This window comes from Vombatus ursinus, unplaced genomic scaffold (genome assembly GCF_900497805.2).
Source record: "Vombatus ursinus unplaced genomic scaffold, bare-nosed wombat genome assembly UNPS02009918.1, whole genome shotgun sequence".
In the NCBI taxonomy this organism is placed as follows: Eukaryota; Metazoa; Chordata; class Mammalia; order Diprotodontia; family Vombatidae; genus Vombatus; species Vombatus ursinus.
In genome coordinates, this window is record NW_020949696.1 from 1739495 (window position 1) to 1755724 (window position 16230).

Sequence of the window (16230 nt, forward strand, 5' to 3'; positions counted from 1 at the left end):
GCTCTGACATTCTGTGTCCTAAGGGCCCTCCCAGCTCTGACATTCTGGGTTCTAAGGGCCCTCTCAGCCCTGACATTCTGGGTTCTAAGAACTCTCCTGGCTTGAAAAGGCTAGGCTTCATGAGAGGCTGGGGATAATTAGGGAAGATTTCATAGAAGAGATGGGATTTGAAGTTTAAGGAAAGTTTAGGTTAGGGGAAAAAAGCTGTAGGCCAAGGCAATGACCTGAGTAAAGAACAGACAGAGACAGAGACAGTAAAGGACAGAGACAAAGCTGGTTGTGGGAAGGAGGAGGTAAGGGGAGATGGTAGAGGTTCGGGCTTGATTGATTCACTGGGGGAGTTAGTTTGGACCTTGCTTTGGGGTCATGGGAAGCCCCCAAAGGATCAGAACCTGGGTGGCACAGGAGTGGGCCTGTGCTTTAGGAAGCTGACTTTTGGATCAGACAAAGCTGGATGTTCTGAGTAGGCAGGTGATGGCCCAACAGGAGTGGGGAGGAGCTCTGAATTGGGACTCAGCTTTGCCACTTACTGCCTGTTTGACTGGGATCAAGTCACTTACACTCCTTGGCTTTTCTGTAAAATGAAGGGGTTGGGGGAAGCTAGGTGGCGCAGTGGATAGAGCACTGGCCCTGCACTCAGGAGGACCTGAGTTCAAATCCAGCCTCAGACCAAACATTTGACACTTACTAGCTGTGTGACCCTGGGCAAGTCACTTAACCTCAATTGCCTAAAAAACAAAACAAAAAAAACCCCACCAAATAAAATGAAGGGGTTGGTGTTGGTCTAGCTCTGAGCTTCTTAACCGTTTTTGAATCCTGGGCCCTTGGGGCAAGTCCCTTGAATTAACTTTGAAAAATCATGGAAGGAAATGCTCCATTTCAGTTAGAGGTTAGTGAAAATCAAGGTAATTTGTTTTTCCCATCCAAGTTTACAGACCCCTTGAGATCTGTCCATAGAGCCCTTGGGCGGGGGCCTGGCCCGTTTCAGCTCCAAACTGATGATCTCATGAGCGGCCTGAAGGCCTCGGGTGAAGAGAGCTGGCCACCCTCTGAATTGACTATTAGAGAGCTGGACCAATTCTGCCCCTCTGTCATTTCCCCAGACTGTCTCTCCTTCTGGGGTCTAGCTGAACCAGGCCAGTGCCTCTTCTGCATGAGAGAGCCCTTGGCCTGCTTTGATGATCATTACCTGCCCATCCTGCCAACAGAACACCATGCCCTCTGCCCCCGTCCTCCTCATCTCCTCCGCCTGGGGAGGTTGCCAGCCCTCCCACCGTCCTGACCCAGCTCCCTTTGCCGTTTTTCCTGAATGCAGGGCTCAGCACAATACTCCAGGTCAGATCTGAGGGGGTGGAGGACGATGGTATCATTTCCCTTATTCTAAACACTAATGCAACCTTAGATTGACTTAGCTTTTTTGGCTACCAAGATAAAATTAGTTGACTCACGCTGACCTTATGGTTCAGTAAACACTCAGATGGCTGACACAATGGGAACACAGTTGGTGCTTAATACATGTCTCTTGACTGACAGCCACATCTTCCCCACCTTGTGCGGCTGATTTTTTGAGCCCAAGTAGAGAATTTTATGTTGCTCCCTGGTATACTACATATTGGCTCGTATAGGCCTAGGCCTAAGAGGGCCCTTAAAGATCATCCCACTAATTTTACAGAGGAAATGGAAACCCGAAGAAGTTAAAATAATTTGTCCAAGGTCACACTGATAATATGAGTCAGGGTTTGAACCCATGTCCCTTGCTTTAAATCTTTGTGTGCACCAAACACGTTTTTTTTTTAAATTTATTTTCTTTTTCTTTTTCTTTTGATGAGGCAATGGGGTTAAGTGACTTGCCCAGGGCCACACAGCTGGTAAGTGTTATGTGTCTGAGGCCGGATTTGAACTCAGGTCCTCCTGAATCCGGGCCAGTGTTCTATTCACTGAGCCACCTAGCTGCCCCTTATTTTTCTTTTGTTCGATGAGGCAATGGGGTTCTGACTCCAAGGCCAGAGCTACGTCCACTGCACCACCTAGCTGCCCCACCAAACACATTCTAACCCACTGAGATCTTTGTTGTATCCTGAGACTGCCAGGCCTGGAGTCAGGAAGAACTGAGTGCAAATCCAGCTTCAGACACTAGCTATGTGACCTCAGACAAGTCACTTAACCCTCTTTCCTCATCTGTAAAATGAGCTGGAGAAGGAAATGGCAAACTGCTCCCGTATCTGTGCCAAGAAGACCCCAAATGGAGTCATGAAGAGTTGGGCATGACTGAAATGATTGAAAAACAACAACAGAGAGAGAGAGAGGAGAGAAGAAAAGAGCAGTATTACCCAACTTGACATGCCATCTGGGTCTTCTTGGATAGCATCAGGCCAAGGCCAGATCCCTGAGGCATTCAGCCAGAGACCTCCTTCCCCGTTTACATTCCCCTGTTAATTCTTATACTTTGGGGTCTCGTTATTCAGCCAGTTCTGTATTGAGACCTTACCACCATAACCCTGCCTGCCTCTCTCCATCTCTGAGACTTTGTCAGAGGCTTAGCTAAAAATCCAGAAAGCTGAAACTATACAGTCTTTTCCCTGACCTCGTAATCCCAAGAAAAAAAGAACACTCAGCCGGCTTCTACTTGAAGAGTATGCAGATTTCCTTCCCTTTTTGGAAAATCAGGACCTTTGCCTGTCTCTGGGCTTGTGGAATCTCTCCCATTCTCCATGTCTTCTCCTCCTAGATCCATCATTTATTTATTTATTTCTTAAAGAGGCCATTCTTTGCCTCATTTTTTATAAAGCCTTAATCACTGAATGGGTGTTGCCTCAGTCAAAGTGAGGCTTTAGCTTGAACAGGCCCAAGTCCCGCACTGCATCCTGGGCCATCTCCAGTCATCCTGATCCATATCTGGCCACTGGACCCAGATGGCTCTGGAGGAGAAAGTGAGGCTGGTGACTTTGCACAGCCCTGCCTCACTTAAATCCACTTCACTTGCAAGTCATGGCATCACCTCCTTGAGGTCATGGTCCTATCTGAGAACTAAGGACACATAGCAGCGACATCTTTCAGAGAGAGAAATCAATGATAGTTACTCAGCAGTCACACCTGCCTCTTAGCCCTCTTCCCGCCCCCCCAAGTTAGGGCCTGCTGAATTAAATTCGTTAAAGGGAACTAGGTGCTCTCTTATCTCCTGGCTTTTGTCTCACTCTGAAAATCCTCCTTCTTAGTAGAGAAACACCAGAACAAGAATTGAATAGTTCTAACTTGTCTCTGTCAGTCATTTGACAAGTATTTATCAATCAACAAACTTTTTTTAAGCACCCATTATATATGTCAGACACAGTGCTAAGTCCTAGGGATACAGAGAAAGGCAAACGACAGCCCCTCCCCTCTAGGAGCTCCCAGCGTAAGGGAAGATAAGACTAGAGCCTTGGAGTAGGCTAAGGAAGGAGGGCTTTCCAGGTGAGGGAAGGCAGGGAGGCCAGCCTGCACACAGGAATGGTAAGCAGGGGCCATTCCGTGAGGCTACTGAGGCACCGGCAGCAGGCCAGATTGGCTGAGCCACAGATCCCAGAGAGGGGAGCAATAGGTGATAAACCTGGAAAGACTGGCCGGAGCCAGACCATGGAAGCCTTTCAGTGCCAATGACAGGAGTTGATGTTTTGTGTTTGAGGCAAGAGGGGGCATAACCAGGCGTTTTGGAGCAGGAACGGGACAAAGTTAGACCCTTGCTTTAGGAAGGTTAGACCCTTGCTTTAGGAATGCCGCTTTGGCCGCCAGCTGTGTGGATGGCGGGCTTCGAGCAGAAAGAGGAGACTGGAGGCTGGCCGGGACATAAGGATGTTTCAGGACCTTCTGTGAGGAGCAGCCCCCTTATTCAGCCCCCTTCATGCTAATGCCTTTCCTCTAGGATTGTTTGCAGTCGATCCTGGTATCTCATTTGTACACAGTTGTTTGCATGTTACCTCCCCTCTTTGAATGTGAGCTCCTTGAGGGCAGGGACTATGTTTTGTGCTTAGCACAGTCCTTTGCATACAGTAGGGGTTTAATAAATGCTTTGTTGATTTAGCACTGGATGGGACCTTAGATTCCATCCTTCAACCTTCTTCATTTTACAGAGGTGGAAACTGAGGCAAAGAGAGGTAAGTGGACTTGTCCAGGTCAATCAGTTAAGCTAATAAATGTCTGACAGGATTTCTGACCTCAAGCCCCAAACTCCATTCAGTATACCATGTTGCCTCTTAAATCTATTTAGGAGATTCTAACAATAGTCCAGGTAAGAGATGATGCAGGATTGCCTTGGGGGGCCAAGTGAATAGATCTGAGGAGTTAGATGGGAGAGGAAAAATGATTAAGACTTGGTGATGATTTGAACTCAGGAAGATGGGTCTTTCCAACTCCAGGCATGGCACTCTATCCATCGTACCACATAGCTGCATGTTAGGAAGGCCTGAGTTCAAATCTGGCCTCAGACACCTACTAGCTGCGTGACCTTGGGCAAGTCACTTAACCTCTGCCTAGGAGGCAGGTAGGTGGCTCAGTGGTTAGTGTGCTGGGCTTAGAGTCGGGAAGACTTGAGTTCAAATCTGGCCTCAGACAATTACTATAGCTGTGTGACCCTGGGGAAATCACTTAACTCTACTTGCCTCAGTTTCCTTATCTTGCCTCAGTTTCTTTATCTGTAAAATGAGCTGGGGAAGGAAATGGCAAACCACTCCAGTATCTCTGCCAAGAAAACCCCAAATGGGGGTTGAACAATGACTTAAATCCTGCCCGAAACACTTCCTAGCTGTGATGTGATGGGCAAGTCACCTACCTAGGATGCCTCAGTTTTCCCTGTCTGATGAGAGGGCTGGACTCAACGGCCTTCTAAATTTAGAATAGCTTCTCTGACCTTCCTCCGGCCCCAATCTAGCTTTGTCAAATGCCTTTTGTTGTCCTCAGATCATTCTGACCTTGTTCTCAGCGGGCCATGCCATGCTTTGGGATCCACCCATCATTACATGCCCTTCCTTCCTTCCTTCCATTTGTTTTTCTGCACAGAAGCTGTTGAGCGATGGCCGGGCTCCTCCACAGCATTGTCTCTAGACATCTCTGCTTTATCTTCCTCCTCAGAGTCATTTGTTTGTCTTCAGATTGCCTTCCCGAGGGCTTCCCATCCTTTTGGGGTTCATTACTCTGGCAGAATTTCAGGCCAAAGGCTTCTACCTAGACTTTGCAATCTCCACTCCCACCATCTAGGGTACATGTCAGTTATCCCTCTTCCCCCACACCTCTATCACAAACTTGAAGATGGTGTGATGACTTCCTTCCAAGGTTTCCATTCTTGACAGGTGGTTTCTTAGCCTTTGTTCCATCCCTTCCAGGGACAGGGAGCTCATTACCCTACGTGGCTCATTCCACTTTGGGAACTTGTTTGGAAGTTTTTTCTTCTATGTGAAATGAAATCTCTCTGTGGCTCCCAGCCAGTGGTACTAGTTGGGAGAGCCTAGAGGTGGAGAGGCCCGACCCCCGGCTGGATGGGAGGAGAGACTGGTCTTGGTGGGTAAGCTTGGAAGCCTACGCCTCCACCCTGCCCTCGGCCACTATCCGGCTCTCTGTTTTTCTGCACAGGCTCAGGTGACATGGACGGGTTGTCCAAGGTAAGGGAAGTACCCTGACTGCTTCTGATTGGTGATGCCTTTGACCTCTGCCCCTTCCTTGTGATCCCCTCCCCTCCAAGCAGGAGCACAGAATGGCCCATGGGGCCTCCTGGCCTCCTCCCCACCCTGGACTCCTTCCCCTCCAGTGTCCCTTGCTACTGGATAGACCCCCCTGCCTCCATCATCTCCCCTCAATGGAATCCCCTTCTCCCTGCCCCCTCCAAGGCTGGGTGGGCCCCAGGGTGGGGAATGGGGACGGGACCCACTGACTGGGGGGATCCCCCCACTCCCAGAACTCTCCGAACAACATGGCCGGCATGAGCAACCCCCCAGGCACCCCACGGGACGACGGCGAGATGGGCGGGACCTTCCTCAACCCCTTCCAGAGCGAAAGCGTAAGCGACCGTGCCAACCCTCCCCCCGCGTCGGGCAGGAGGGGCCTCGCGGGCAGGCCCAAGCGCGGTGGCCGGGGGGCCAGAGCAAGACCGTGACCGCCGGGCCGGGCCGAGGGGCACCAGGTGGGAGGGCCGGCCTCGGGCAACCCCTGTTCCTCCCTACCCCCTCCCCTGCCCATGGGCACTGCCCACCTTCTGTGTCCCATCTTGGGCACTGCCCCCCTCCCACAGGCACCAGTGCTCACCCCCTACCAGGGTGCCCAACTCCCGGGAGGTTTGGAACCCCCTTCCCCTGGGGGGGGGGGGGGCGGGAGGACTGGAAAAGAGCTGGAGCCAGCGAGAAAGAGGCAGAGAGGGGTAGTAGCATGGCCACTGGGCTTGGAGGCAGGACACCTGGGTTTCAGCATCATCTCTACCAGCTTGGGCAAGTCCCCTGAGCCTGGGCTTCATCTGTAAACTGAGGCAGCTCATGCTTGTGCTCATTGGTGAGGAGCGCGCACTTTGTAAATCTGGCGTCCTCAGAAGGAGGCCTAGTAGGGACCAGTTATGATTGGCCTCTGGTCAGTGAACGGGATGTTCCATCTGAGCTCTCAGGTCCCTTGCAGCTGTGAATCCCTGTGATCCTGGCTGTTTCTCCCTGGGGTGGGACAGGAGGGGGGGGGCTCATCTCCTTGGAACAGGAGCTGAGTCCCCCGCTCCGGCCCTTCTGTTCTCTCCACAGTACTCACCCAGCTTGACCATGAGTGTGTGAAGACAGCACTACCCTCAGCCCTGGCCCCCTTGTAAACTTGTGTATTTAAGGACCGGATACCCTCCTTCCCCTTCTCCTCCCCATACACTTCCTTTCCCCAGCCCTCTCAGACCTCGCCCATGGGCACCCACTGGGGTGTCAGCATCTGGGCATCTGGGCATCTGGGGCTGGCTGCCCCATCACCCCAACCTTGTGGCCTTTTGGACAAGCTGGGGGTGGTGGGGGGTGCTCCTGAACTCTGACTCAGAGGTCAAGGCAACCCCAGTTGGTCTTCTGGGCCTGGAGGAAGGGACAGGGGGATGGGAGGTGCCAGAGGTTGCTTCGGACATTTGGACAGAACGAGGAACGGGCTGGGCCGTCCCTTCAGCCTGGGTCCACTCTGACCTTCTGACAGCCCCAAGGCCTGGGCCAGGGGAGGCTGAGGCTGCCCACCTCTGCTGAAGTGCCCCCGGTTCCGGGGAAGGCAGAGCAGCCGGACCCTTTCAGGCCAGGGGCTGCTGCCCTCTTCACTCCTCAGTGCCCATCGGGGGCCTGCAGGCCTGACGTTCATGCACCAACAACTTTACTTTTATACCGCGAGGACCTCAGAGACAGACAGATGGACCGGAGTCCATTCCCCCAGCTGTACAGCCCTTCACCCCGCGGGGGCGCCCCTGGCCCCAGGGCTGGGGCTCAGGCCGTGGGATTGGACGTTCTAACTCCACCGCCAGGGCTGTCAAGACGGAGCCATGGGAGGGGGTGGGGGGAGGGTGGGGAACCTGCAACAATAAATGGAATTTGATTTTTTTTCATAACCCGTGCGTGGCTCCTGTGTCCTTCCCCGCTTCTCAAGTGGCCAGGCTAGTGGAGGTGGTGCCCACCCCAGCTCCATAAAGGCTGGTACTGGAAATAGGTCAAGAATGGACAAGAGCATGCAGAGCAGGGTGAGTCGCACTGGGTGGTCCCGCAGAGTTGGGCATCTGAAAGCTACATAAATGCTGGCAGGGGTTTTTTTGTGAGGGAAGGAAGTGGAAATAGATTTAGAACGGGAAGAAACCTGAAAAGCTGTCGAGGCCAGACCCCTCCTCCCCTTTTACATATAAGAAAACTGAGGCCCAGGGAGGTTACTTAATGTGCCTGGGATAACAGCCAGTGTCTAAGGTAGAATTTGAATTCAGGTCTTCTACCCTTTAAACGTAGCACCTCCCTGTCTAAGATGTCTTAACAGCATGTAAGGAATGACCATTCTGGACATGGTTGGGCAAATGAGAGAGAGAACTTTAGGAAATGAGGGGTCTGAGGAACTCGGAAACTGGGAGGTCCAAAGTGGGGGGCAGACAGATTGCGGTAGAGGAGCAGACCATCAGCCGTGTGCCCAATTTACTGGTGGGAAAGAAGTGACTTAAAGAAGGAAAGGTCTAGAGGAGTTAGCAACAAAGATGGGCAGGATGGAGCAAACTTGAGGGGGGTGGGGTCCCACAGGAATGAAGATCTGGTGAAGAAATACGGCATTGAGTCCAGAGAAGGCTGCGGGTAGGTAGGTAGCAAAGACACAAGAGCTGTGGACTAGTCTTTGAAAGGGTTGGCCTGTTGACGAGAGCCAAGGTTTGTTCTAGGTGGCACAGTGGGTAGAGCAACAGGCCTAGAGTATGGAAGACCCGAGTTTGAATCCAGCCTCAGATACTCACTAGTTGTGACCCTGGGCAAATCACTTTACCTCTGTTTGCCTCAGTTTCCTCACCTGTAAAATGGGAAAAATAATAGCACCCTCATCTCCCAGGGCTGTTGTGTGAATCCAGTGAGATAACTTAAAGCACTTAGCACAGTGCCTGGCACATACTAGGTGCTATATAAATATTGGCTATTGTTATTATTCCGTGTGACCCTGGAAGGTAGAACCAGAAGCGGTGGGGGTGGGGGTGGGAGGGGACGTTTCAGGAGGTCAACTAAGGCTTGTTAAGAATGGGCTGCCTACAGGCAGCTAGGTGGCGCAGTGGATAGAGCACTGGCTCTTAAGTCAGGAGGACCAGAGTTCAAATTTGGCCTCAGACCAAACACTTGACACTTCCTGGCTGTGTGACCCTGGGCAAGGCACTTAAACCCAACCCCACCCCCCCAAAAAAAAGAATGGGCTGCCTTGGAGGAGAGACTGGGTATGATGGCTGCCAAGATCCCTCCCAAGTCGGTGTTTTGTGATTCTGTGAAAGGTGACAGAGGGATGGGAGAATCGGAGTGAGAGAGAAGGGGCAGCCAGCCTTGGCAGGGTGCTGTGCAATGGGATGTTTTCAGGAGAAAGCCAGGGAGGACGACTGGGAGAGAAGGGGAATTCGATAGTGATAAAGGTGGCTTCCCAAAAGGCATCGGAGAGACAGAGGAAGAGGAGAGGACTGGAGACCTCTCTAGGCTAGTTACAGCTCCGTGCATGGGGTGGCTGAAGCTAGACAGGGATCCGTCTGGGGCGAGGGAGGCTCTCCTGACATGGGACCATCCTAGGCTTGATGAAGTCTTTGGAGGTGAATGAAACTGACCTCGGATGAGATGGTTTCAGAGTCCTGGAAGACAGGGATAGGACTGAGGCTGCCAGGCGAGGCTTGGGTACCGGGGAAGAGACTACATCGGATGGGGTGGGATCAGCGAGAAGGGATCTTAGAAAGCATTGAGTCCAAACCCCTCATTTTACAGGTGAGGAAACAGGTCAAATGACTTGCCCAAGGTCATATAGGGAGTAAGTCAAAGAGCCAGGAACCTGGGTCTCCAAACCCAATGCTTTGTCCGTTGTTCCAAGATGCCTCCCTGGGAGAGGTCATCCAGGGCAGATCTGTCTGCCTTTCCCTCTGTGCCCTCTCTGGGGCTGGCCATCCTGTTTCTTAACCAGGAGAAGTTTACATTTCCTTCCTCCCCAGCACCACCCTGATGGAATCACAGAACCTAAGAGCTGGACACGACCTCCCTGGCTGTCCAGGTCACAGAATGACAGGGGCAGGGTGAGGCTGGCTGTCCAGCCAGCCAAGGTGGCCTCCAGGAAAAGAATCAGCCAAGGGCTTAGGGCAAACACCATTCTCATGCCAGATTTATTGGGATGGGAGAGGCTGGATTCACAGAGGCCTTGGTGGGTACCGTGGTAAGGGCTGAGACTGGCAGGGATCACTGGTGAAGATCCCAAGGCTGCTAGGAGGCAGGGGCATGCTGGGCACTGGCATGTGTGTGCCCATTCGTGCCACCCACATAACCATTGGGGGGAAAAGCTGCTATCCCCTTCTTCTGGGGCACAGGGCAGGCGGGGGCTTCGGCACCCTCACGTCGAAACTCGCTGCTTACACGCTCCATCTTGTGCTCCAGCAGCATGTGGTTCTGGGGAGCAAGACCCACACACGCCCTGGGGGGACGGGAGGGATGCCATCAGCCCTGGCCAAGAAGAGAGCCTCCCCTCCCCCCATTCCTGCAGCCCAGTACCCAGAGCAGCCCCTCCCCCAGGCCCTGTGGGCTCTCACCTGAGAATGTTCTCTATGCAGCCTCTCTGCCGGAAGAGGGCATTGACCACGGGGGTACCCGGGGGCACCATCGGGGCCTTGCAGAGGAAGCTAAGAATGGACAGCACTGAGTGGAAGTTCTGGAAGTGGGGGTCGCTGTCAGTGCAGAAGGTGATGCGCTGGCACAGCTCCGTGAGGATCACTAGGTCCAGGATGATGGGGCTGGCCAGGAGGGAGTCCTGGGGGCACAGGGCACATGAAGGGGGCGGAGGAGGGGCGGCAGAGGGGCCCGCCTCCCAGGGCCCACCCACAGGGCCAACCCCTCTGCGGCCACCCCCACTCCCGGTACCTCGCACGTGTTATGAAGGACTATAGTGTTGGTGCCCCCAAGCATGATCTCGGAAGTGTATTCGTCCATAGCTCGCTTGCTGTCCCCCACGTACGGGACATATTTGATCACGACCTGAAAGGAACGCGAACAGGAATGGTAACTTGTCCTGGCCATTTCTGTGTGAGAGGGGACGCAGACATCATGGTGATGTCACTTACAATGGGAGAGACAGTGTGGTGTAATGGTTAGAGGGCTAGCACCATGAGACAATATGTGGTTCTACGGGGGGAAGCCAGAGGCTTTGGGTTCAAATCTCCTCTCTGACACACACTGGCTGTGTGACCCAACAGCATAGTGCCTGGCATATAGCAGGCAATTAAATCCATCTTGACTGATCTGACAGATACATAGATAGGTAAGTAGGTAGGTAGGTAGGTAAACAGACAGACAGAGACAGAAAGATCGTTAGATCAATAGACTGATTGATAGATACAACTATATGTATATAGCTATATAGACATAGATATCTCTATTTGGATAGGTTTCAATCTATATGTAGCACTTTTAAGGTTTGCAGAGTGCTTTACATATGTGATCTCATTTGATATCCACAATAACCCTGGGAGATAGGTGCTACAGATGAGGAAATTGAGGCTGAGTAAAGTTAAATAACTTGCCCAGGGTCACACACCCACCGAATATGGGGGGAGGATTGTTTCACTTTTGTCTTTGTATCCTTGGAACGATGCCTGCCGATGGACTGACTGCCTGGAGCCTAGGTGTTCTTGACTTCAAGCTGAGTGTTCTAGCCACTATCTCAGCTCTGTATTGTCTTTTGCTCCTGAATTCCCTGCCCACTTCTCTTACTGATGGTCTTCTCTTGCTAAACCTCAGCCCAGGGTCCACTGTCCACTCCTCCTGGTTCCTCACAAAATGAATGTTATTCAACCTCTACAGGGTCCTCACTGCAACAAGGCAATCTTTTTATTCCTCCCTGATTTCCCTACCTCACTTCGCATAGAATCTATTTCTTTTTTCAAGAGTCTCATATCGCCCCCTTCTCCTTATTCTCTTAGCTGAGAACTCTGCCTCTTTACTGAGAAAATTGAGACCACTTGCAGTGAGCTCCCTTCTTTCCCCATCATCTCCCACTCTCTCCGTCTTGCCAAGGCCAACCCCTCCGGACACACCTGCACTCCAGAAACATTCCCTTCATTCTTGTCTTAAGACTGGGCCCTCAATGATCCTCCCCCCCAATCTTCAATCTCTGCCCATCAAATGGTTCCTTCCCAATAGCCTTGAAACATGCCCTGTCTCCCTCGTCCATAAAAACCTTCACTCAATCCTACCGTTCTCTTAGGGCATTGCCCCCCCCCCCCCCGCCCCCGCTCCCATCTCTCCTCCTTTTCTCAGTTAAGATCTTTGAGTGAGTTGTCTACAGTTGGTCACTGCCCTTCTCTCTCCTCAGCCCTTTCTAGACTGGCTTCTGACCTCTAGCCCGAAGCTGTGCTGACCACCCTCTTTTCCTGCACACTGCCTCCTCTCCAGCTCTCTGCTGGTTTGCCTCCTACCCATCTGGCAGATCCTCAGTCTCCTTTGCCAGTTCATTATCCACATTATCCCCCTAAATGTGAGTGTTTCCCTCAAGGCTCTGTTCCTTCCACACTCCTCGATGACTTCTTCTGATCCCATGGGTTGGCCTCTTATCTTTGTACAGATAACTCCAGACCTAGTCTACACCCAGCCCCAGTCTCTCTCCTGAGCTTCAGTCCTATACCACCAATTAAACTCAATGTGTCCACAACAGAACTACTCCTCTTTCCCCCTATCTCCTCCCCACTTCCAAATTTTCCTATTTGTCTTTTCATCTCCCAAGGACATAACCTTGGCATTATCCCAAACCCCTCACTCTCTTTCACCCCACCCCCAATCTGCTCCCAAATCTGGCCATTTCTACTTTGATTCTTTCCCCTCTACTCACGCTGCTACCACCTAAATTCAGGTCCTCATCACCCGTCCCCTAGATTATTGAAGCAGCTAGGTATTACAGTGGCTATACTGCTGGGCCTGGAGTCTGAAGACCCGAGTTCCAGTCTGGCTTTAGATATGTACTAATTGTGTGACTTTGGACAAGTCACTTACCTTTTGTCTGCCTCAGTTTCCCAACTGTAAAACAGAGATAATAGCACCCACCTCCCAGGGTTATTGTAAGGATCTAAAAGTTAATATCTGTAAAGAACTTAGCACAGTGCCTGGCACATAGTAGGTGCTATATAAATGCTAACTATGATATTATTTATTTACAAGAGCCTCCTAACTGGTCTCCCTTCCTCAAGCTTCTCCCTACTCTAGTTCATCCTACACACAGCTGCTAACCCAGTTTTCCTCCATCTCAGATCTGACTATGGGTCTCTCCTCCTCCACCAACTCCTGTGGCTCCTTAGTGCCTCTAGGATTAGATTTAAATGCTGCCTAGCTTTTGAAGACCTCCGCCACCTTTCCAGACTAAGTGGAATCCAGTCACCTTAATCTTTTCTCTTTCTTCACACAAGGTGCTCCCTCTCTGGCCTTCACGTCTTTGCACTCACTGGCTGCCCCCCAACCCTGGAAGGCATTCCATCCTCACCTCCACGCACAGAGCCAAGCACCACCTTCTACACATAACCTTTCCCATGCCACCCAAGCAAATGCCCTTCCTCCTCCCCTCCCCTACTCCCTTGTACTGAACTACTTTGTATGTATTTGTATTTGTCATTTCATGTTTGTGCTGTACGTATATTTTCATGTGCAGTTGTGCCGACTTCCCCCACCTCGTCCCCATCCCAATTAGGACGTATACTCCTCGAAAACAGACTTTGTTTCATTCTTTTTACTTGGATTCCAATTTCCTGGCACACAGTGGGGGGGGGGGGTTAATACTTGTTCACCGATTAACTGATGCTACCAGTCACAACCATGCAGTTATCTAGACTGGGATTTGCTTGGTCAGTCTATCCACTTGAGCTCACGTACACACACATCCCAGGTGTCACATATGCATGCACACGCACGTGCACACACACACACACACACACAACCTAGTTCTTACATATTCATGAACACACACACAGGTCCCAGGTCTTACATGTACATGCACACATACACACCTACCCACAGTGGGGCCCCAGTCCCTTGGTCCGCCCCCCCCAAATAGCCCACATGTATCAGCCCTGCCGCACAATTTCCACCATACGCACACAGTGGTCAGGCTCCTCCCCAGGGCCATACAGCAGTGGGTTACTCTGCACCATATCATCCACAACGTTGCTCTTAGAGACCTCCTTGGAATGGAATTGCTTTGGGGCTGACAAATTCTGGCCATCATTGTTACCCAGATGGTTGTAGCTAACGATGGACACCGTCTGCAATAAAGAGGTGGGGGGGGTGCCTAGGGAGAGGGCTCTGTAAGGCTCTCCTCACTGCATTCCAATTGTCCGTCCTCCCCCCCATCCCCAACATCCCTCTGGAAATGGATGTGACCCATGGCTTGGTTCCCCATCCCATCATCACCCTCCATCATCCAAGGAAGTAAAAAGGAGCAATGTGGACAGCCTAAATTAAAGTTCTTGCTCTGCCACTGATGTCAAAGGGAGGGTAAGTAACTTCTCCTCTTCTGGGTCTATTTCTTCAACTATAAACTAGGGCTGGGTTTATGTGACAGACCCTCTCACCTCTAACAGTCTGTATCCACTCTATGTTCTAAGGTCCCTTCTGACATTCTATGTTCTCTGTGCTAAGAGTCAGGTCTAGGGTTCAACTGTGACATGCTGCATTCTAGCAAGGACTCCCCAATCCCTCTTACCTTCAGGCCAGCACTAATGAGGAAGTCAACAAGCACGGATTTGATCTTGGTTTGGCCAGACTTGAAGTCATCTCCTCCTATGAAGACCCGTCTCTGCATGGCTAGCTCTATCGCACCTGGCACAAAGGTGTTCTGGGGAGCGCCGTTGAGGTAGGCGCAGCCTTCCAGGATGCTGGCTACCGCGAACAGGGTGGAAGGTGATACCTCCAAGTCCCGCTGGTGGAAGTGGGAGAAAAAAACAGAGAAAACATCAGAATGGAGAGGGTCCTCAGAACATGGAATGGCAGGAGGTGGAGGGCCCTTAAAACATAAGATGTCTGGGCTGGGAGGATCATTAGGACACAGAATGTCAGGGCTGGGAGGGTCCTTAGAACATGGAATGGCAGGGTTAGGAGGGTCCTTAGAACATGGAACATCAGAGTTGGGAGGGACCTTAGAACATGGAATGTCAGGGCTGGGTAGAGCTTTCAAGATGGTTCACTACTCCTGGAAAACTAGACCTCAAACACTACCCCCTTCAGGACATTTTCTCTGATACATGTTTCTCCCTCCCCACTCTAATAGACATAGTTACTATGCATCCTAATTTTCCATTCTGGTGTCTCACCCCCTTCCTACAGTGTGTGCTCCATGAGGACCTCCATGAGGTCTTTAAGACCTGAGTGCGGGGCTCTGTACAGAGTGGGTGCTCAGTGAACACTTGCTGAATGAGTGAATGTGGACTGTCAGAGCTGGACATTTGAGATCACTGGATTCAACCTCCCCATTTTACGGAGAGAAATGAGGTTTAAGAAGGGAAAAATATTTACCCAAAGCCAGACAGAGAGCCAATAATCCTGGGGAACGTGGGACTAGAAGCCAGCTCTCCAGATCCTCGGCCCATGGGTCCTTCTGTCATACCAGCAGCCCAGGCCAAGCTGTCCCAACTCCCACCCCAGACTTCCTGAGCCAGGCTGGTCCTCTCCCCCAGGATCTCTCAATGCTATGCCCACACCTCAATGGCCTGAAGCAGGTTTTCAGCTGTGTCGTTGAGCCCAGGCACCACATCACAGAAACACTCGGTGTTGGCAGTCCACAAGACGATGACCTTGTCCACTCCACTTCTGGCCTGGAACTCACGGATATCCCTGCGGATCTGCTCCAGCTATGGGGAGGAGTGTGATAGCCAGGTGTCACACAGGGTCCCCGCCAGCACCATTCCCCACCTCAACGTTCCCCTGGTCCCTCCCAGGGCCCAGGCACCCACCTGCTGGGCCCGAGAGCCAGGAATGAGGTTATCTGCTCGGCTCTCCTGATTTGCCGCAATGAACTTGGGGATGTAGACTGAGGGCCGGGGACGCAGCTGCTCCATATGGGGCCGCAGCTGTTCCTGCAGTGCCCATTCTAGCACCTGTGCCCGCTTCATGGCCTCTGCCAGGTTCAGGGAAGAGATGTCCCAGCCTGAGAGGGCACCAGATAATGGTGTCACTGTTCAGTCGGTGTTATTCTCTCCCCAGCCCACCCCACACCAGGCTCACAGGGAAAGGACCTTAGAACACAGAATGTTAAAGATGGGAGGGTTCACAGAGCACAGAATGTCAGGCTTGGAAGGCCCTTAGAACACAGAATGTTAGAGCTGGGAGGGCCCTTAGAACACAAAACTGAGAAGGCCCTTAGAACACAGAATGTCAGAGCTGAGAAGGCTCTTAGAATACAGGATGTCAGAGCTAGGAAGGCCCTTAGGACACAGGGTGTCAGAGCTGGGAAGGCCCTTAGGACACAGAATGTCAGAGCTGGGAAGGGCCTTAGAATACAGGATGTGAGAGCTGGGAAGGGCCTTAGAATACAGGATGT

The 16230-nt window shown here is 51.8% G+C and overlaps 2 protein-coding genes across 7 annotated transcripts in view; one reads left to right on the plus strand and one right to left on the minus strand.

Moving 5' to 3' along the window:
* The window catches only part of SSBP4 (single stranded DNA binding protein 4), a 46121-nt gene extending 38605 nt beyond the window's left edge, over positions 1–7516 (plus strand). For 2 of the 5 annotated variants that reach the window (XM_027853263.1, XM_027853262.1), the window contains 2 exons: positions 5602–5630; positions 5924–6121. In XM_027853263.1, coding sequence (XP_027709064.1) covers positions 5602–5630; positions 5924–6121 — 227 coding nt within the window. Of the gene's footprint in view, positions 1–5601; positions 5631–5923; positions 6149–6746 lie in introns of those variants that run through there. The other 3 variants (XM_027853266.1, XM_027853264.1, XM_027853265.1) reach the window with 3 other exon arrangements.
* Positions 7517–9797: 2281 nt separating this feature from the next.
* The window catches only part of ISYNA1 (inositol-3-phosphate synthase 1), a 9486-nt gene continuing 3053 nt past the window's right edge, over positions 9798–16230 (minus strand). For both annotated transcript variants that reach the window (XM_027853279.1, XM_027853280.1), the window contains exons 5-11: positions 15644–15837; positions 15392–15541; positions 14398–14613; positions 13793–13957; positions 10575–10688; positions 10247–10464; positions 9798–10131 (exon numbers count right to left, since the gene is read on the minus strand). In XM_027853279.1, the coding sequence (XP_027709080.1) occupies positions 9924–10131; positions 10247–10464; positions 10575–10688; positions 13793–13957; positions 14398–14613; positions 15392–15541; positions 15644–15837 (1265 nt within the window). In that variant the 3' untranslated portion in view covers positions 9798–9923. The remainder of the gene's footprint in view (positions 10132–10246; positions 10465–10574; positions 10689–13792; positions 13958–14397; positions 14614–15391; positions 15542–15643; positions 15838–16230) is intronic.